Source organism: Microplitis mediator, chromosome 9, assembly GCF_029852145.1.
Source record: "Microplitis mediator isolate UGA2020A chromosome 9, iyMicMedi2.1, whole genome shotgun sequence".
Classification (NCBI taxonomy): Eukaryota; Metazoa; Arthropoda; class Insecta; order Hymenoptera; family Braconidae; genus Microplitis; species Microplitis mediator.
The window spans coordinates 19,258,657-19,280,692 of record NC_079977.1 but is presented as its reverse complement, the minus strand read 5'-3'; the positions used below and the strand labels follow the sequence as shown (position 1 = coordinate 19,280,692).

General features: G+C 32.3%; 1 protein-coding gene across 1 annotated transcript; it reads right to left on the bottom strand.

Moving 5' to 3' along the window:
* Nucleotides 1-1,612: 1,612 nt before the first annotated feature.
* On the bottom strand, nt 1,613-20,376 carry LOC130674238 (prion-like-(Q/N-rich) domain-bearing protein 25). The gene is made up of 12 exons (XM_057479507.1): nt 20,358-20,376; nt 20,022-20,270; nt 19,705-19,953; nt 19,040-19,288; nt 18,713-18,961; nt 6,593-6,838; nt 6,276-6,524; nt 5,411-5,659; nt 5,086-5,334; nt 3,326-3,571; nt 1,943-2,191; nt 1,613-1,869 (listed from the first exon to the last, which is right to left on the bottom strand). Exons 1-12 carry the CDS (start codon nt 20,374-20,376, stop codon nt 1,613-1,615), a joined length of 2,760 nt encoding a protein of 919 aa, XP_057335490.1.
* Between the last annotated feature and the right edge of the window lie 1,660 nt (nt 20,377-22,036).

Sequence of the window (22,036 nt, the reverse complement as noted above, 5' to 3'; positions counted from 1 at the left end):
TGATATATCTGTCGTAGTCAAATAGTGAAACCCGTCAGATAGTGTAAAGCCGCTCCGTTTCATTATCTGCCGGAAATTCGTGTATTTTAATTCAGCTACATTATATAACTAGGTATTTCATGAAATGTCCAAGTTCTTGAAGTGCTTTATGTATACTTTCATTGTACACAATCTGACTAACTTATCCATCTGACGTTTCACGAAATGCCTCAGTGCAGTCAGTGCAGTGATGATATAACGCTACTCAATTAATTATTAGACTAAGTTAATAGATAAAAAAGTGAAAAGAAATAAAACTAGGAGAGAAGTTAGCGAAAAAATACTATTTTTCATTTATTTATTTGCACAAGGTCCACTTCTATGACAGTGGGAGTTACATTTCACTATGGATTTATAGCATAGGCATTTATATGAAATACCTAGTCATATAGTGTAGCTGAATTGAAATAAAGGAATTACCGGCAGATGATGAAACGGAGTGGCTTTACACTATTTGACAGGTTTCACTTTTTGACTACGACATATCTATACATAATACGCACATTCATTCCACAATGGCGTTTGCGCATTACCCTCCTAGTACAGCTCGAAACCTACCAATTTTTACAATGCTGTCGACTAAACTTGAAACAGGGAGTAAAGCATCCAAAAAATTATCGTGCTCTTACAAAAAATGATTATACTGTATCACATTACTTATTACGCGCGAGAAACTTATCGATGAGCATCAATATCAATTACTTCCATACATTATAATAATTTTGATGCAGCATATTAATTTTTTATAAGAGTATAGTAATTTTTTGGATACTTTACTTTCTGTTTCAAGTTTGGTCGACAGCATAATAAAAATTGGTAGATTTCGAGCCAACATTTTTCTCCGTAGCACAAGAATTTTGATGTTTTCGTATGCCAAAATATTTTCAATTTTATCCAGTAAATAAGAGAAAATTCTTGACATTTCAAGAGTTGTTTTATCACTTTTATTCAATGATATAAATATTCAATGAAGACAACTAAAAAATTAAGCTGTCAAATTTTCATTAACTGCCGACATTTTTAAACAAAAGATAGTAAATAAATAGTAAATAAAACATAATCAATTCTGCAACTTAATATTTTTTCATAAATATTGCCCATAAATAAAAATTTTATAAGTCCATGATTTAGTCTAGTTTTGTCCTTGTAAATTTTCAGAACTAAAATTTTTTAAAGTTCACGAATTAATCTAATTTAGTCTGCTCGTAACGCGTTTGTTTTTTAAAGTAGCAGGTCGAAAACAGCTTAAAATTTTCATAAAAGATCAAAATCAGATCAAATAGTCCAATCAGACTAAAATCAGGTCAAATTTTTCAGTCCGGCTAGATCAAAAACAGATTAAAATTTTTATCGAAGTTCAATAACAGACCAAGTAGTACGTCCAAAAACAGTCCAGTTAGACTAAAATCAGATCAAATTTTTCGACCCGGGTGAGAGGATAGAGGATAGAATAAAAAAATATTTTCAACGTGCTGGTAATTATTATTTGCTATAATTGTACCCTATCGTGATTGTAGGACCTTGATCCTAACAAAGGAAACTTCAAAAGGTCTATCAATACACAGTTTTTCTTTTAGTTATTTAATACGCAAAGATTATTAGCGACGGCAATAAAATTTTGTTTGCAATGACACCGATAATTAATGCAAACAGAGCTTTCAGCCATGCACTGATCATCTTTCCAACAATATCCGTTTAAAATCGGCAGACATATTGATGTTCCGAATGCTCTATTATTTAATGCACAAACACATTTTCCTTCAAGTGAACAGGTTGAATGCCATGAATCACTACATTCCGAGACATCAGTACAAGAACTAACCAAGTTCGCTATAACAAACAATCAATGAATTAATAAATTTTATTGCCCAATTCTCGGATCAATTTTATAATTTTTACTTACTTTCAATACATTTGTCAACGGATACTGCCGTGTAATTACTTTTACATTGACATTGATTATCAATACAGAGAAATGAATCAGAGTAGCAGTCGCTATCACTTGAACAAAATCCATTTAAAATCGGTTCACAAAAAAATTTATCGACTGCAAAGTAATTCACATCACAAACACATACATTTTCTGATGAACATCTTGAATTTTTTATATTTTTACAATCTATGTCAGCTGAACACAGTTTTCCCAGCGTAACTGAATAAAGTATGAATTAAAATTTAGAGTGGAAAATACTAGAAATAACTTGTTATTACGTCACAAAAAACAGAAAGTTTCGAATAAATTATTGTGCTGAACCCACAGTAAAAGTAGGACAGAGTGGGGTCAATTGAACCAAAAATACTTTAACCTTTTTTTTCTAGATGAATAAAAGCAAAATGATAACTTTTTTTTACGAAATTATACTTTATTATGTAGACTATCATTTCTCATAAGCACATAACTTAACAATTGATGAAAATTTTTAATAAATACAAAATTGTACAACTGCATCAAATGCGTCAATCGTCCCCCTTGCGGAGGCAATTGAACCACTGGTCGGGGACAATTGAACCAAGAGTATTAGAACCACAAACGAATGACTTTAATGAATAATTTACTATTCATTACAGCTTAAAACTGAAATTACAATACTTCTAATAATATTGATTATTTTATATAACATTATATGTTATAACAATCTCTTTTACAACTTCTGTCAATGTAATTATTTTTTTTCTTGGTTAGTTTAGCTTTTTTCACATTCAGTCAAGATGCGCGCGCATGTCTGATGCTCACAGTGTGATTTGTGTGGTTTAACCGTCCCCAAGAGTACTGGTTCAATTGACCCCATATGATTTTATTGAAATAATTAGTTTAAAAAAAAATATTCAAGAACTATTTTACTAGATGTAAAGTTAGAAATTTATGACTAATATATGAAAGAAGGTATTAAAAAAAAAATTTCAAGATTACATTTGAAAATTTAAAACTTATTAAACAATTTGTTAAGAGCTGAAAAAAAAGTTCAGATGGCTAAAAACACAAAAACTTGAATTTTTTTAAATTAAATTATTGTATTGGTTCCAAATTTTGTTCAGACTAAGGTTTAGTGTATTAAAATATAATTCCAAGAGGACGACGCATTTTTCTATTTCTTTCGATTTTTTAAGCTTACTGGTTCAATTGACCCCACTCTCTCCTAAGTATATTGGGGAATAACAGAGAATTTTATTTTTTTAGATATTATTTTGCCTTTATTCATTTTACTGTGATAAATTTTTTATGTATCTTAATCATTAATAAATATGTATGGTCTAGTCATAAATATAAATAAATAATTATACTCACTTGGATCACATTCATAATTAGAATGAGAAAAATGATCAAAATCACATTGACATCTATTTTCAACACAAATTGAATTCTTTACATAGCAATCTTTATTACTCGAACAATAACCATTTAAAAGAGGTGCACACTTTGTGCTACTCAGTACAATATGATTTTCTTTACAAATACATCTTCGATTGCGAGAACACTTCCGTCCAATATCAATGCAGTCAGAATCTTCGGAACAAATATCATCGAACACCACTGTCCAAAAAATAAATAATCTCCATAATTAAAATAATAACAATAATAACTACTTATACCTTGAATACCCTTCCGCAAAAAACTAATGAACACTTACGAACACTATTGAAAATTCATCAGTGTTGATAAGTGTTTTATTAGTGATCATTAGAAGCCAGTTGTACTGTGACTAGTGAATCTTACAATACTATTGTAAGATTCGATGCGATAAGTGATAGATAGCATTGTTATAGTGTTCATTATTACTTCGACTAATGAATCGAGCAACACTATTGGAAGTGATTAGTGTTGTATTTGTGATCATTAGTTCTCCAAATACTGAGTCCGACAGCACACGGCAAGAAATGCATGGCATTCAACACCATGGTCTCAAGACAGATACTAAAATAGTATGTGAAATATTCCAAGACAGTATTGTAACGAGCCCCATAAGTATGGCGTTATTGACTATACTGTATAGTACTGGAGCTATTGTATTGCTCACACGTATGCATAGCGGGCACGGCGAAACAGCATGGCCCTGAGACCCATACTACAATGTCGAGGGCACAATGCTGCTAGTTTTTCCCGCTCTAATTCCTGGCGTGTCAATCAATGTATACTATCGTATTACCACCAAAGCTATATGACTGTCGTTAGACTAGGTTTATCGGCCAGAAGCAATGTGGATACGGCAATGCAGTATGGGCCTGACGGCCATACTGACAATGCGGCGTCCGCGACAACTATTGCCAATGTTACTATTCCCGCAATGGTTGAATCATCTATGCATACAATTTTATAACCTATAAAAAGTTTCGATACCAGACAGTATGGTGTATGGTAAAAATATTTCTTACCGTGCACTATTGGAAGTTAGCAGTGTCGAATAGCGTTTTATTAGTCATCATTAGTAGCCTGATTAGGGAATCTTACCATATTGCGGGAAGTGATAAGTGCTGACCAGGTTTCAATAGTGATCATTAGTAATCGGAATAGTCAGTACTAATCTACTGTGAAAATCAAATTAATGACACTAACGGTACTAATTACACTAAACGCAATAATAAAACTAAACCGTTAGAGCGTGAAAAAACTTAAGTATTAATGTTTTTCATTAGTGCTGATGAGATTTTTTTCGTAAGGGTATACAGAAGCGTAAACGAAGACGTTCCATTGTAAATGTTTTCTTCCGAAAATCTTATACTTACTAGGTCTGCATTCAGCATTGAAATATTTAATGAAGTTGGGTTTGCATTGACATTCATTATTAATACAAATGGAATTTTTAGTCGCGCATGGCTTATTCTGAGTACAAAATTGATTGAGAGGTAATTCACATCTTGTTTTGTTTATTGCAATATAATCTGAGCTACAAAAACACTTTTCGTATCGTGAGCAGAACGAGTTCGGAATGTTTTCACAATCTTTGTAAGTCAGGCATCTTTTATCGAGTGAAACTAAGAATTTAAAAAAAAATTTTGATATTGAAATGCATCAGAAAATTAATTTTCATAAATAACCATCGTTCTTACTCGGTGTACATAGATCATTTGAGTGAGCAAAGTGATTTTCTATACAGCGGCATTTGTTAAAAAGACAGTAAGAATTTAAAGCCACACAATCGTCATTTTTCGTACAGTAACCCTCTATAAGTGGTAAGCAAGTTGATGAGTTGGATTTAGTGTAATTTGATTTGCACACACACATTCCATCATCTGAACACGTTGAAAATTTTATCCTTTGACAATCGCTCTCGGTTTGACATGGCATTTCTAAAAACCCTACAATCAAAGAAAAATTTACAATATAAAAGGATTTACTTTTCAAGTTCATTGATAAATATATAAGTTTATATACCTGGCACGCATTTAATTCCTTGATAGACATAATTAGGTTTGCATTGACATATATTATCGATACAAATAGAATTGTCTCGTGCACATGGCTCAGACTCGAAGCATGCTTCGTTGAATCCTGGTGCACACGCTTTACTGCTTATTGCATAATGATTTTTAGCACAAGTACATGTCTTATTTTTAGAGCATATTGAATGAAATATGAGATTATCACAATCCGAAAATCCGCTACAAGTCATGCCCAAGCGTGCTAACATAAAAAACTGATTAATGATCATAAACAATAAATTTTCACTACGAACATACTTTTAAATTTTTACGACTATAAAAATCGATTGATACTATATGAAATCGATTAATTTGTTCAGTAGTATTAGCTGAAGAACCCGAGTAATAATTACAATTAATCAGATCTGATTAGATTAAATCATATATAAACGGTTAGATATGACAAGATAAATCTTTATATAATTACATATAAGTGTGATTTGAAATTATTTTGCTAAGCGTGTAAAAAACATTTTGACCTTACTTATGGTGGCTTCATGATTTCAAATTCTAAATTATTGATTTTGATTAAGCAACGTATCAGAACGAGTAAAATCAATGATGAGCAACTAACTAATCTTAGCGGTCTTATCCCGGCACAAATAAGCTTATTCACAATCTACTAGCTTGTAAAGGAAAAAAAGCTAAACCAAATCAATGCTACCGTGATAAGACCATCTTTAGGTTTAAACAGGTGTCTATAATATTGGGTCAGAATCACTACTACCGTGGTTGGTTCATCGAAAGATTAGAACCGATGACGTTAGGATCAGTTGACATTGAATAAATTACATTACGAAGCAATATCTGAAACTTACGTTCTCGACATTCCGTATTTGAAACAGTTAAGAAATTTGATTTGCATTCACAGTTTAAGTCAAAGCACTCAGAATTACTAACGAGGCAATCAAGTTCTGTCAAACAGAATCCATTCAAAAATGGTACACATGATGTTCGATCAACAGCTCGTGAGTTTGGTAAGCATATGCAACGTTTGTCTGCCGAACATTTGGCAAACTTAACTCTTCTACAATCTGAATGACTTATACAGGATGAACCTAATAGTTCTGGAATGACAAAAATAGACATTAGTCTGAAACAATGATATTGTTATTTTGAACACTCATTTAATTACTTGGTGAGCACTGATTCGACTGTTGTATGGAATTTTCATTACATTTACATTCATTATCAATGCAAGAAGCATGATCAGTTGCACATTTTTCATCCTTCCAACAATATGATCCCAATGCTGGTGCACAATATGTTTTATTTACCCAGATATAACTTGATATACAGGTACAAAGCTTGTCTTTTGAACATTTAGAATGCTTTATGTCCCCACAATCTTCGTCATTGTCACAAGAACCTCCTAGTATCACTATACGTTAAAAAAAAATTAGCTTGCGTGATTAAAAATGAGTTATTGTCATTAATTGGTCATAAAGCAACACCCTTATACTATTCCTAGAAAAAAGTGATTTAAATATACGTTAATCTACAGTAAGCCTACGGAGATCTGATTTATCCAAAAATTAGATCTATGTAACTTCCAGTAAATCTACTGGGATCAAAGTAGGTCTCATATTTCTCGTAGCTTTTTTGCTAAAGAGATCTACGAAGATTTATAGAAAATTGCGATCTCGAGCAACACCTGTTGTTCTAATAAAAAATTGACGTTTCTCAATTGGCAATCTACTTCGATCTGCATAAATTTAAACAGATCTGCATTGATAATATTGTGACATCTTTGAAGATCCGTTGAGATCAATAGAAATCTTTTGAGATTACCATAGATCTAATATCATCGAGGAGTTTAAATCATTAGGAACCTCGGAGATCACCGTATTTGCCAGAATTATCCGAGATCTGAGATCCGTTCTAAATTTGAGATCTACATAAACTTCGATCATTTTTTTTTCGAGATCTTTAAAATTAATCTATAAAAGAGATAAATATACGATGGCCCATATAAAATATTTTATAGAAATCGGGTATACGAAAAAACGTTTTTAACAATATATTATACTCTGATTCAATAAGAGAATTAGAAATGATTTAATTTTGAATCGCAGGTGATGATAATGATGATGATGATGATGGTAATAATGGGTTGATAATGATGATGATGGTAATGATGGTGGGAGATTTTTTTTATTAGGGTTATTTCATCGGTTCTGTAACATTTAATCTGAAGACAGTTCAACCGCAACAGTTCAACCGCAACAATTCAACTGCGACAGTTCAACCGATGACACTTCAACCGAACGACAGTTCAAACTAGCGATATTTCAATAGATAGCAATGAAACCAAACAATATTCCAACCTTTGAACAAAAACTTATAAATTTCAACATGTACAGTATCATATGATAATATGAAAACAATAGTTAACCCCCACCGGAGCTTTGCCCCTGGACCCCCTTATTTAGGTGCCCTTTTATCAGGGATTTTATGTCGGTTGAAATGTTACTAGGTTCAACTGTCATAATTTAATTAATTAATGTAACGGGGCTGTTAAGCCCACCTTCGTTTGACGGGAGGCCGATACCTCGCCCTTTTGGGCATACTCACGCTGCGTGGTCCCTATTCATATAATCAACACCACCATATATTATAAAAGCGAAATATGAACATAAGCTCACATTAGCTTACCCATTAGGTATGCATTGAATCTGGGTGCCTGACCAACAACCACCACGAGTTCGACCTCATTTGGACCCAAACACTCCTCCCATCTCAGGAAATAGAGAGACTCTGGTCGAAGTGGGGCTTGGAATAGGTCCCCCATGGTACCAGACTTTAGCTCTGGTCAACTGCTTGCCTAGATTAGTGGTGGGATGCAAGTTCTCCATATACCCTATGTAAAGGGCTACTCCACTTGTATCTTTCTAGTTCCCAACAAGCAATTATCCGCTTGTTCGTCCCCTGCTAGATTTTCTACTATTCCCGAGTCAGTTGTACCCTAATTATTCAAGCCAAATTACAGTAATGAGCACTTCGGGGGGGGGGGGGGGGGGGCGGACTTTCATAAGGTTGAAGTGTTTTCGGTTGAACTGTTCGCGGTTTAATAGTCGCGGTACCATTTCATCAGAAGTAGTTTTCCAACGATAATTTCTTACGGAACTAAATAGAATCCTTAGAGGATCGAAAAAATCATAACCAAAAAATTATTTTTTTTGCTTTTGAGAAGTAGGCCATTGTGCCATGCAAAAATTCTGTTTACTGAAATCAATATAAAATAATGTTGATTTCATTCGGAACGAATGAATAAAATTTATATCCAATGCTTGTAAGACAAATGAAATAATTTTTTGTTTACAGAATCCATTATGCCTCCATCTCCTCTTATCAGTTATTTAGTATATTTTTCGAATAATTGAATAGCAATTTTACTTAAGAGGGGTTTGCACTTCTTTCTCTATCACACCCAAGTCATCAAACGTTGCTATTTTCGTTGCATTTGCGTAGTAAATGGAAACTTTGGCCGAGTTTTTCTCTTAAACAAACGAATATTGTCAAACAATTTAAGCGCGCTTCGCTAGATTAGACAGTAGTGCAACAATGTGCGGTCTATATTTTGTATTTAGAGATTTTGCTTCCGAAAAAAACTCAGCCGAAAATATCTGATAACCCCTGTTAAGATTTTAACTTTTTTGATTTTCGTAAAAACTTATTCACCCTACGCTTAAAATATTTATCATCAAAGAACTGGTACTTGTCTCTATTTTGAAATCATATGCTCTCTTTTATGTTAATAATTAGTTACCTTTTTCTCCGCAGACAAAATCATTCCTTGATTTTTTCAGTTTGCACGATAAGTTAATGTTACAGCAAGCTTGTGGAAGACGAGGATCGCACTAAATAAATTAAACAGTTTTCATCAAAATTTGATTTTAAATTATTTTGTTAATTATAAATATGATTATATAAATAAATACTATGTCATTGTAATCCGCACACTGATTAGTCGCTTTTTGATTATTTCCCTGTACTTGATAGGCGCATACTGTCAATGCAGCTATAAATCCGTACAAAGTGTCGAATAAATGATATATTAACATTACAGAATGATTTTATTAAGTAATATTTGTAAAAGAAGACAACGAAGAGTCGAAAAACTGATTATTTTAACACTGAATATTTTAAGCCAAAATTGTTGGCGTCAGTTATATCACTTAAGTTTTTTTATAAGACAATAGTTTCTAATGATTAGGCATTTTATTCTTCTCATTTCACATTAACCAATCATCTACAGACTAAATTTATTAACTATTTTAGTACTATACATTAAGACAGATAATTAACGCTTAATGGATAGAACAAAAAACAAAGAAATATCTTTATTTGATAACCTTCCATTACAACATCAAATATAAAAAGCAATTATTTTAATGTTCCCGATGATAAGAATTAAACGATAGGTACAGTAGCGGTCAAAAATATAGGGGAGCGTGGGGTCGCCACGGTCACCTAAGAAATAAACCACAATTTTTCGAATTATCCATATTAGATCATAAAACGGACGTTATCTTATTCTATGGAATCTAGAGAACCAAAGACATAGGAGAGGGTGAGGCAGAGCGGCCCCCCTGAAATTTTGACCAAAAGAAAAATTTTTTTTTTTTCGACTAATTACTATAAATCCGATATGTTTGCGCATTTTTACCCCTACGCATGACATTTGGGGCAAAATGGACAAGCCCAAAATTTTGAAAAAGTGATTTTTTTATATTTTTATCGTCAAATTAAAAAAAAATGATCATAATTCCACATTTCTAGCCCTACGCATAACACCTGGGGCAAAATGGACCAGCCGAAACTTCCGAAATAATTATTTTTTCATATTTTTCGGCCGTTTCTCTATGTAAAAGGCAAATTTGGTCACTAAAAATTTATAAAAATTAAATTTTTTTTTTTTAGTTGATAAATTTTTGAAATAAAGTAAAATTATAGAATTGATTTTTTTTTTTATTAAATAACAATTAGTAATTAAGGTGATCGAGAGTGAACGATTTTTTACGCTTTAAAAAATTTTTTTCGAGTAATATAAAACCAAAAATAGTTGTCAACAGAAAGAAATACATTCTTAATGATGAAAACAATTTAAAAAAAAAAAAAACGGAAAAAAAAATTTTTTTTATCACTTTTTGAAGGGGGGCCCCGCTCTGCCCCACAAAAAAAAAAAACAATTTTTTTCAGAATTTTGGCAAAATGTCCATAAATTTGTTCGAAATAGGACAAAAGTAAAGTGATCGTATGGTTGAAAGCCACAAAAAATAATAATTGGATTAGGGGGGCCGCTCTGCCCCACCCTCCCCTATACTTAAAAATAAAAGTAAATAGAAATATTTGATGAATTAAAAAAAAATTGTAAGTTTGACCAGGGTGACCCGACACGTTGGGTCGCCCCGGTCATTTGGCGGGTCATCCCGGTCACTGTTAATTTCAAATCAAAAATTAAAAATCTAAAGTCGTATTGCTGAAATTTCATCAAATTAAAATATTATTTGGTCAACTGAAACTTAAGAAGTAAATAAAAAAATGTAAAATTAATAATTAACAACATTTAACTTTTTTCCCGTTTTCCGTACTCGATAACTAGGCATCTATAAGTTATTTATGTGTTCATTAATATTGTAACAAAAATGTTACGATGTTGTAGAAGAAAATGCCCCTGATGAACAAAGAAATTTTTAGCTTAAATTTTAAAGAAGCTTACCTTAGTTAATTAATTGCTTATTAAACAAGATATTGGTTTATATTTTTATTAAACAAACACACGAATTGTCAGTCGAAAAAACAAGTAAATGAATTGACCGTTGTGACCCGATAACTTTGATCGGCACGACCCCAACTAATTTTTAAGAAAATAAACTGAATTTAAAAAAAAAGGATTGAAAATTATACTTTTATAAAAATTAAAATGGATTAAGAAATGTCTGTAAATTTTATAGGGTAAGTATGGGTATTACCGCGGTTTGATGTGTCCATCTAACTTTAATAGCATAATTTGAAGATCCACGATAAGATATCGACAATTTTTTTTTTAAATCGATAATTAACTTATCTAAAGTCTTAAGAAAAATTAAGCGTATGATTTAATGTCGATTTCTTAAAATAAATAGCATTTTAAAAAAAATTCCAAGTGCTACTATTACCGCGGACCTTAAAGAGACTTGTGACAATCCACATCGTGGATGTTACAATTACCGAGTGTAGACGTGTAGACATTTAAAAAATGTGTAAAGTCACATTAGGAGGGGGGTTATAAAAATGTGACAACCTGTGACAAGGACGGGGGGAGGGGTTCAAAAGTCCTAAAATTCGTGTGACGTAATTTATGGATGGCCCCTAATTATAAAAAAAAAAAATCGGTCTGTCAGTTGACCCTGCGGGCCAGCCCCAAAACTTCCCGCTGTTTTCGAGCTCGTTGAGCTCGAAAACACTATTGTGAATACATTTTCGAGCTCTACGAGCTCGCAAATACTTTTGTATGCCATTGTTTTGTAAAAAACCATTTTTTAGCATTTCTTTCTCCCACGATATCTCGCGAACGAATTAACCGATTTTGATGGTTGAGGCGGCAATCGACGCGTTTTGTCAAGTTCTAAAGCTGATAAAATTTTGGATTCGATTTATCGAGTCGTTTTTGAGATATTTCAGGAAAAATAAAAAAAATTTTTTTTTTTAATTCTTTCGACAACGGTTTCTCTTGAACGAATGAACCGATTTTGATGGTTGAGGTGGCATTCGACGCGGCTTATAAAGCTCTAGAGCCCAGTCTATTTTGAAATGAATCCATCGAGCACATTAAAAGTTATCCAAAAAAAACATTTTTGAAAAAACTTTATTTTTGGAATATCTCTGAACGAGCCCTACCGATCAAGCTCAATTTTCTCTCGGCTTCAAGATATTGACAATCCGCGTCGAATGGCACCTTAAAGTTCAAAATCGGTTCATCCGTTCAAAAGATACAGGTATTTACATACGTACGTACGTACGTACATACATACATACATACACTCGGACATCATCTTGAAATTAGTCAGAATAGCTTCCTAGGACCTCAAAACGTCGACATCTGATGGAAATTCGATTTTCGTAAATCGGACCGAAACCAATAACTTCCCGAATTTTTGAAAATTTACAATTTTCTTAGCGGGAAGTTAAAAATTTTCATCTGTTTTTGATCTAGATTAGAACAAGACTCGAAGCAGGTTTTCATAAGTATATATTCTGCAGATTCTGTCAAATCTTACTTAAAATTTTTCCTAAAGATCAATAAAAATTTGTCGACAGCCTGCAGCGAAGAAGGAGACAAAATATTGAACGGTTCGAAGAGGTACATCATGGTGTTATAAAAAAACAAATTTGTATTTTATCAGTCGTATTATTTTTAAGCATTACAATGATCCCATGTCGGGGGTGAGCATATATTACAATTGCAACACCTCAACCCTACAAGAAAATGTTCATCGGTAGGTCTGCAGGGTCTAACGTTATTCAGATTTTCTTCGAGTTAACTAGTATGCAAATATTATTACCAATAGCAACAAAATTATCTTTGCATTGACACGTATAGTCAATACAAGCAGAGTTCTCAGCTATGCATTGATCATCTCTCCAACAAGTACCGTCTAAAATTGGCAAACAGGTTGATGGTCCGACTGCTATATTATTTAATGCACAAACACATTTTCCTTCAAGTGAACAGGCAGAATGCCATGAATCACTGCACTCCGAAACATGAGTACAAGAACTAATCAAATGTGCTGTAATGGCCAGTAAATAAATAAACAACTTTGATTACTCAATTCTCTAATAAATTTAATAATTTTTTAAACTAACATTGATAAAATTGTACATACTTTCAACACATTTGTTAATGGATACTGCCGTGTGATTACTTTTGCATTGACATTGATTATCAGTACAGTGAAAAGAACCAAAATAACAGTCTCGATCACTTGAACAAAATCCATGTAAAGCCGGTGCACAAAAAAATTTATCCAACGCAAAGTAATGCATTTCACAAGCACATACATTATCTGATGAACATCTTGAATTTTTTATATGTTTACAATCTAAGTCTGTTGCACATGGTTTTCCCAATATATCTGATTGAAATATAAATTATGATTTAAAATGTAATATACTACACTGAAAATAAATATGTAGTATCATTTACTACAAGATTGCAGTAAACGTTTTTGTGATTAAAAAAATCATATGAATGATAACAGTTACTAAATATGCGTCAAATTTTACTAAGTTAGTAAGTTGAATTTACTCCTATCTTGCGGTTAATTCTTCTGCACACTGCGGTAACAAATACTCCAGGCGAGAGTTGAGAGTACTACAGAAGGAACATTTCCCGCTATTTAGCCATTTTTGGGTTAATCTGTTGTGTATACTCGTTTATCACAGCGTTTCATAAATAAATAATCTGACAATTTACTAAAAGTTACATAATTGATTTTTTAAAAAATGAAGATTTTGATAGCTTTTTTGCCTTTAAAAGTTGTAAAAAAAAATGGCTTTCACGTTTTTGGATGAAATTTCAATTGGGATATTTTATCTATCGAGTATTTAGTCCGGGGATATTTTGTCTATTGGATAAAATGTCTTCAGATATTTTGTCGTGGATATTTTGTCTTCGGATAATAAGTGACGGTAACGTAAATCTAACCACAAGTTGGAGTTGTCTCATGTCATACTACAGCCTGTGGTGAATGTAACTCCAGTTGTTGTTGCCATTACTACAATTTATTTTCCGTGTACAAATAATTTAATGCTAGATAGCAAAAAACGAAAAACAGAAGTTAACTTAGATTCAATTTTCTCGTGCGATGTTAATTACTCCGATGAACTTTACAGTTTGTATTAATGATTAATCTAATACATATACAGTAGCGCTCAAAAATATTTTGACACACATATTTATTTCATTTTTTAAGAACGAGCAATAAACACAAAAATCTATAAGTTACAATTGTTAGTTGATACTTCTATGTAATATGAATGTATTCTGTACACGGAGAGAAATGTATGGTAACAATTACAATATATTATGGGAATGGTTCTCATCATGCATGTTAACTGGTTTTTTTGAAATGTTGATTATAGGAACGACATATATGGGTGCTATTTTCAATATCAAAAAAATATATTTAACAATATAATATTTAATATATAAAAAAATATATTCTATTATATATCATTCCAATATATGTAAATTTATAATGAATTTTATAAGTTAAAAATTATATTTTATAATTATATTACATATTATGAAAACATGTATATATTTTTTTATAATTTAAATTATAAATCAAAGTATAACTTTGAATTTATATAAATATTATATTTTAGGGCAGATCCATTAATTCTCGACGAAAGTGTGCGCACTCAGGTCAACGATTTTGATGCCGATTTTTTTCTTAAAAGTACACCTTAAAAAAAGACGATCCTGAAAATTTGGACCCGATATAATCAAATCTGGCCGCTGGAGAATTTTTTGAATTAAAAAAAAAGTCGATTTTTCACTGATTTTCGAATATTTGTATCTCAGCTTCTATATAACTTAAAGACTCCTGCCCAACGGCATTTTTCTCAGTAGACTCTCTTCTTTTAAGAAAAAAATAAGTATTTGGTCTAAACTCAAATAGGGCTTAGCTGACAGCCTCTAACTAACGAACTGTTTTGGTTAAATTTTACCTATTTGTAAAACACTAGTATACGTACAGTGTTCGAAGTTGAGGATCGACCAGCAGCTAATGTCTTCTATTGGGGTATACTTTAGTAGAATCTATGCAATTTTTACTTCATTGCTTCTATTAAATAAAGTTATAGCCATCTGAAACCAATCAAATTTTAAAAAATTGCAGTTTTCAGATGGCTAGAACTTTTTTCTCGGAACTTCGATTTCCTTCAAACTTTCAGGAAAGTTGCTTTATTATGTTCCTAAAAAGCCCTGAAAATCGGGGCTAGGGAATCGAGCTTGTATTCAAGTTATGAATTTTTTAATATTGCCAAAATTGCGTTGTTGAATATAATATTTGCTGATAATTTCTTACATATCTATCGAATTATTCATATCTTATAGACAAGTGAATTATTAATATTCTCTGTACATAGATATAGCTGCTGTCAGTAACCATTTGAGTAACGTCTCAAGTAAACATTTTACCCTCAAAAGCGCTATCGTTCTTATATTGTTTGAATTTGTTTCAAAAGTCGCGCTCGGGCTACTCTGTTACTCAATTTATCCGCTTCGTGGCGTGACTGACCAATATAACACTTATCCATTGTTTCAAGTTTTGATAGTTTAAACACTCCAAATTAAACACATAAAAATTTCTAAATACTGTAGACCTTCATACCTAGAGAACTTCAACGTAGATTGCAATGCTTTCATGAGCGTATGATAACATTGGTACCTCAGTCACGCCACGAAGCGGATAAATTGAGTAAAGTATATGTTATTTTCATGCGGGAGCGCCCATAGCCTCAAACTCGTGACGTCACTTCAAGCCGTCAGAATCCCTACCGTTCCGCATCCGTATCGAAAATAACTAATTTGAGCACTACTGTATATATTTATATAGTTATAAATAAGAATACTCACTAGGTTCACATTCATAATTAGAACGAGTCAAGTGATAGGATTGACATTGACATCTATTTGAGACACAAATCGAATTTTTCACATAGCAATCATTATTACTCGAACAATAACCATTTAAAAGAGGTGCACACTTTGTGCTACTCAGTGCAATATAATTATCTTCACAAATACATGTTTGATTGCTAGAACATTTCTGTCCAATATTAACGCAGTGCGAATCTTCGAGGCAAATATCGTCGAATACCCCTGTGAAAAAAAAGATAATATCCATAATCATCGTAACTAATTACTACTTAAACATACAGAGGCGTAAACAAAGTCGATCAATTTTAAATAACTTTGTCAAAAAATTATATACTTACTCGGTATACACTCGGCATTTAAATGCTTAACGAAATTGGGTTCGCATTGACATTCGTTATTAATACAAATGGAATTTTTTCTCATACATGGTTTACTCTTAGTACAAAATTGATTCAGAGGTTGTAAACATTTTGTGCCATTTATTGCAATAGAATCTGAGCGACATAAACATTTTGCGTATATCGAGCAATACGAGTTCTCGATGTCTTCACAATCTTTATAAGTCATACATAGTCTCTCCAGTAAGACTTAGAATAAAAAATTTATATTTATATATATATGTAAATGTATATAGGGGAGAAAGGGGAGGGGCAGGACATAGAAGAAAGTACTTACTTTTCGGGGACCACATACGTTACATCTTTTTTCATTTAATGATATTCAAAGGAAAAATGAATATTACAATGATTTCATAATATTTTTTTACAAAAATAAAATTTTTTGAAAACAGTAAGCACAATCTTAGCGGAAAGTTAAACAAAAGTTTAAAGTGATGATCAATTATATTTGAGTAGTTCTCAAAAAATTTGCGAAAAATCGTGTCCATACTCAGTTTTGTATATTATTAACGTTGTATTGTAAAACTTTCTATTTTTTCACGAAAACTATACTACTGAAGCTGCTCGTGCCATACTTCACTTAGGTGTTTTAATCTTACAATAACAAGTGGCAGGTAACTGAATACTCCAAATATCATTCCCTCATCGTGTCCCAAACTCAATATTTAAATAATATTATATCATTAATTTAGTGTGCTCTATAAATTTGACTAGTTTTGGTAATTACTTATATTAAAAATAGTGCATTTAACAGTACATACACTTTTCATTAGGTACCCATAAGAAATGATTGGAAAATTTAATTTTTATTTGGGTCCCAAAAAAAAAATCATTCCCTCACTTTTTTACTAAAACTTGGATTGTACTTTTTAATCGGATCGTAGGTTGCTGCGCTTATAAATTTTTTGCAATTGGCAGCATTGTCAATGAAGCCATACTATCATTGTTGCAAGGCGCGAAGAGATGTGTTGTTGTCAACTAGTTTTTTATTAATTATTTAAATGTGACATTTTTATGTCTCATTCCCTAACACCATCTGAATATAAGGTAATTATTTCATTTGTAATAATCATTATGCCGTTTCACATGTTTCGAGGGGTAGAAATCTTGCCTCGAATTGTAATTCTATTTGAGGTTAATGTTTGACTAGTTTTTGTAGGTTATGTTTGATTTTATCATTCCCTCACTATCCTTCCCTCACTTGATTCTACACGGGAGGAAAATTATGGAAAGTTTTGCTATGCATTATGGGAATGGTTCCCATAATGGTATGGGAATAGTACCTATACTACTATAGGGATGGTTCCCATATATTATGGGAACCATCCCCATAATAGTATGAGAATAGTTCCCATACCATTATGGGAATGGTTCCCATAATGATATGGAAATGGTTCCCATACCATTCCCATATCATTATGGGAACCATTCCCATAATAGTATGGGAATGGTTCCTATAATAGTATGGGAACTATTCCCATAATATTATGGGAATGATTCCCATAATGGTATACGAACCATTCCAATTGCATTATGGGAATTATTCCCATAATATTATGGGAATAGTTCCCATACTATTATAGGAACCATTCCCCTAATATTATGGGAATGGTTCCTATACTATTATAGAAAGTATTCCTTTAAATTATAGGAACCATTCCTAAAATTATAGGAACCATTCCTATAGTGTTATGGGTATCATTCCCATAATTATAGGAACTATTCCTATAATTATGGGAAACATTCCTATGATTATAGGAACTGCTCCCATAATTTATGTTCGTAATTCCTATGATGGTATAGGAAAAAATTTCACAGAATTATGGGAACCACTGCCATAATTTTCTTTCCGTGTATTAATGATCACCCCTTTACTTTCATTTAAATCAAAAAAGGTGGGGACCACATAGTCAGCTGAGGTAAGTTACTTGTGTACTATATATTAAATACAAAAATTGTCAATTATTACAAAGTATATTCTTATTATTGTAAGAAGTCATTTTTCGCAAATTCGTGAGAACTACTCATTTACGAAAGTGTTTTTTCCACTGCAAAAGTGATTTTGGAATGTTTAAAAACCAATATTTATTTACAAAATATTCGGGATAACCCATTTGCACCCCCCCTCACCTCACCTATATATATAAATATATATATATATATTATTAAAAAATTTTTTTTGTATAATAATTGTTGTACGTACGTGGTGTACACACGTCATTAGAATGAGCAACATAATTGTGTATACATTTGCATTCATTGGAAGAACAATGGGAATTTTTAACGACACAATTCTCATGATGAATACATCTACCACCTATGAGTGGCAAGCAAGTTGATGAACCGGATTCAATGTAATCTGATTTGCAAACACACACATTATCATCTGAACACGTTGAAAATCTAGTTTCTTGACAATCTTTCTCTGTTTTACAAGGCATTCCCAAAAATTCTATAATAAAAAACGAACGTTCCACATGAAAAAGAATTCAGTCTTCGAGTTGACCGATAAATAAATCAATTTATATACCTGGCACACAATTAGTTCCTCGATAAACATAATCTGGTTCACATTGACATATATTATTTGTACAAATAGAGTTTTCTGGTGCACATATTTCATTATCCCGGCATGTTACGTTCATTGCTGGTGCACAAGTCTTGTCATTTATCGCGACATGATCATTTTTACAAGTACATTTCATATTTTTAGAACAAAATGAATGTACGATGAAGTCGTGACAATCCAAATATCCACTACAAGCCATGCCTACGTGTGCTTTATTATAAAAAACAAAAGAATAATGTTCAATGTAAATATAAAGGTCCAATATTTTCTCATGATTTATAAAAAAGAAGAAAAAAACATGAAAATGTTCATTTTAATTTCTGTTCATCTTCTGAATATAAGATCTGATCAAATTTTCTTATATTTGGATGTAATCATAGCTAGTAATTTCTCGACAGATCAAAATCACAATCGAATCTTTTCATGTGTTCAAAGCTAAACATTTATGACTAAGTTTTGATAGATTTAAATATATATAAAAAAATCTGAACGATTGTGAGGAAATAAATTTGTCAATTTAACTAAATGAGGTCTATCCAGATTGATCAGATTCGACATGATGATCTGATAAGATCTGGTCAGATCTAGTCAGATATAATGTTTTTTTCATAAAAATTGAAACTTACGTTCTTTACATTCGGTATTCGCAATAGTTTTGAACATTACTTTGCATTTACACACGTTTTTAATACACTCAGAATTTTCCACTTTACAGTCGTCATTTGTCTGGCAGAAATCATTTAAAATTGGTACACATGAAGCTCCATTAATAGGAAGTGTATTCAATGAGCATATACAAGTTTTAGTTGCTGAACATTTGGAAAATTTAACTCTTTCGCAATCAGAATTAGTTTCACAAGATGATCCTAATAGCTCTAGAATGACGGCAATAGACGTTAATTTAAAAAGACAATATTTTTATATTTAATATCCATTTAATTACTTGGTAAGCACTGATCAGTGGATTGCTGTACAGAATTTCCATTGCATTGACATTCATTATTAATACAAGAAGCATTATCAGTTGCACATTTCTCGCCCTTCCAACAAAACGCTCTCAACGCTGGTGCGCAGTATGTTTCATTTACCCGGATATTATTTGTTATACAGACACACAGTTTATCTTTGGAACATTTGGCATGCTTTATGTCACTGCATTCTTCATCATTGGCACAGGAACCATTCAATATAACTGAATTTTGGATAAAAAAATTTGTGTAATCAAAGTCGGGTAGAAAAAAAAATCATGAGAAACCCCGAAGGGTTTTCTCCTAAGGACTTTTCCGCTCGTAGGGCATTCTGGAATACTCGGTTCTTTTACAGAACTCTAAAAATTTATAGGAAAACTCCGGTAATACTTGAACCATTCAGATAACAGATTTGCAGCCATATAATTCAGAAATTTACTAACCCTTGAATGAGGATTAAAAATTACAATTCACTGGAGGAATCTATACTACATTTTTCAACATAATCTATAATGGTTTATCAGAACTTTTCGGGCACACTCATACTCAATCGAACACTGCTGAAATTCAAAAAATATTAGAATACACTTTTAGAACATTCTATAGGGATTTTTGTGAGAACATTTCTGGAACATAGGCCATGAGACGAATCCCGTAGAAATTAAATACTTATTTATGATATATTTTTATTCCACTCATGTGCGCTGCTTACGTTTTATCATGCGTAAAATCTGAACGCTAAAAGGCCGTTTACTGACTGGTAAAAAAGTATTTGTCAAAACGAAATAAAGATGTCTACTATCCCAGCCATTGTGACGTAATAAAAGTAAACGTAACTATCTTTCGGGCTCTAACTGAATATTGGGTAACCATTTAAATATAGTGGAAACCTAAACATGCAAACCTCTCAATAAGACAATTTATAGATAAATTGAGAAAAATATAGATCGCCCGATCTGGGAATCGAACCCAGACCATGTCGGTATCGCACCGAGTGCTCTACCCGTTGAGCTATCCGGCACTATACTATATTCCGTTCAATTTGATCTATAACTTATTGAACCACACCGTCCATCGTACGGTAATACACCAGTTTTATATAGTGGAATCCTAAACATGCAAACCTCGCAATAAGATAATTTATAGATAAATTGAGAAAAATATAGATCGTCCGAACTGGGAATCGAACCCAGACCATGTCGGTATCGCACCGAGTGCTCTACCCGTTGAGCTATCCGGCACTATACTATATTCCGTTCAATTTGATCTATAACTTATTGAGCCACACCGTCCATCGTACGGTAATACACCATTTAAATATAGTGGAATCCTAAACATGCAAACCTCGCAATAAGACAATTCATAGATAAATTGAGAAAAATATAGATCGTCCGAACTGGGAATCGAACCCAGACCAATTCCTTTACCACTTACTCATTACTATTGGGTACCCTTTACTAATTACAACTCCTTGTTGTTACCCATTGAGCAGCCAAGATTGTGATGCCGAATGTTTTTAACGTGGAGTTAATGAGTGTATGTCCCTGAATTATATTAGGTAACGGATCACAGATGACTTTACTAGATGTGTAATAGTTTAAATTTGACTTATGGCTTCATAGATAATTGTTCAGATTGCAGATTTCAGAAATGTTCTAAAAACGGACTATAGGATGCTCTAACAGTGTATTATAATATTTCAACGACTCCAGCATTTTCCACATCATTGTTAATGTTCAAGAGCAGTTCTGATGAAGTACTATAGTGTGTTCTCATGAAATTATCAGACTTCTGTAATAGTACTGATTGTTATTCCGGAATGTCTTATGTGCAGAACTGTCCTTACGAGGAATCCTTCCCGGATTCTTCAGGAATTTTTCGTTTTTACACAGAAAGTTCATTTATTATACATAACAATCTGTTAGATATGGCAGGATCTTTAAATGATTTTTATCAGACTAGATCTGATGAAATCTACAGATCTAGTCAG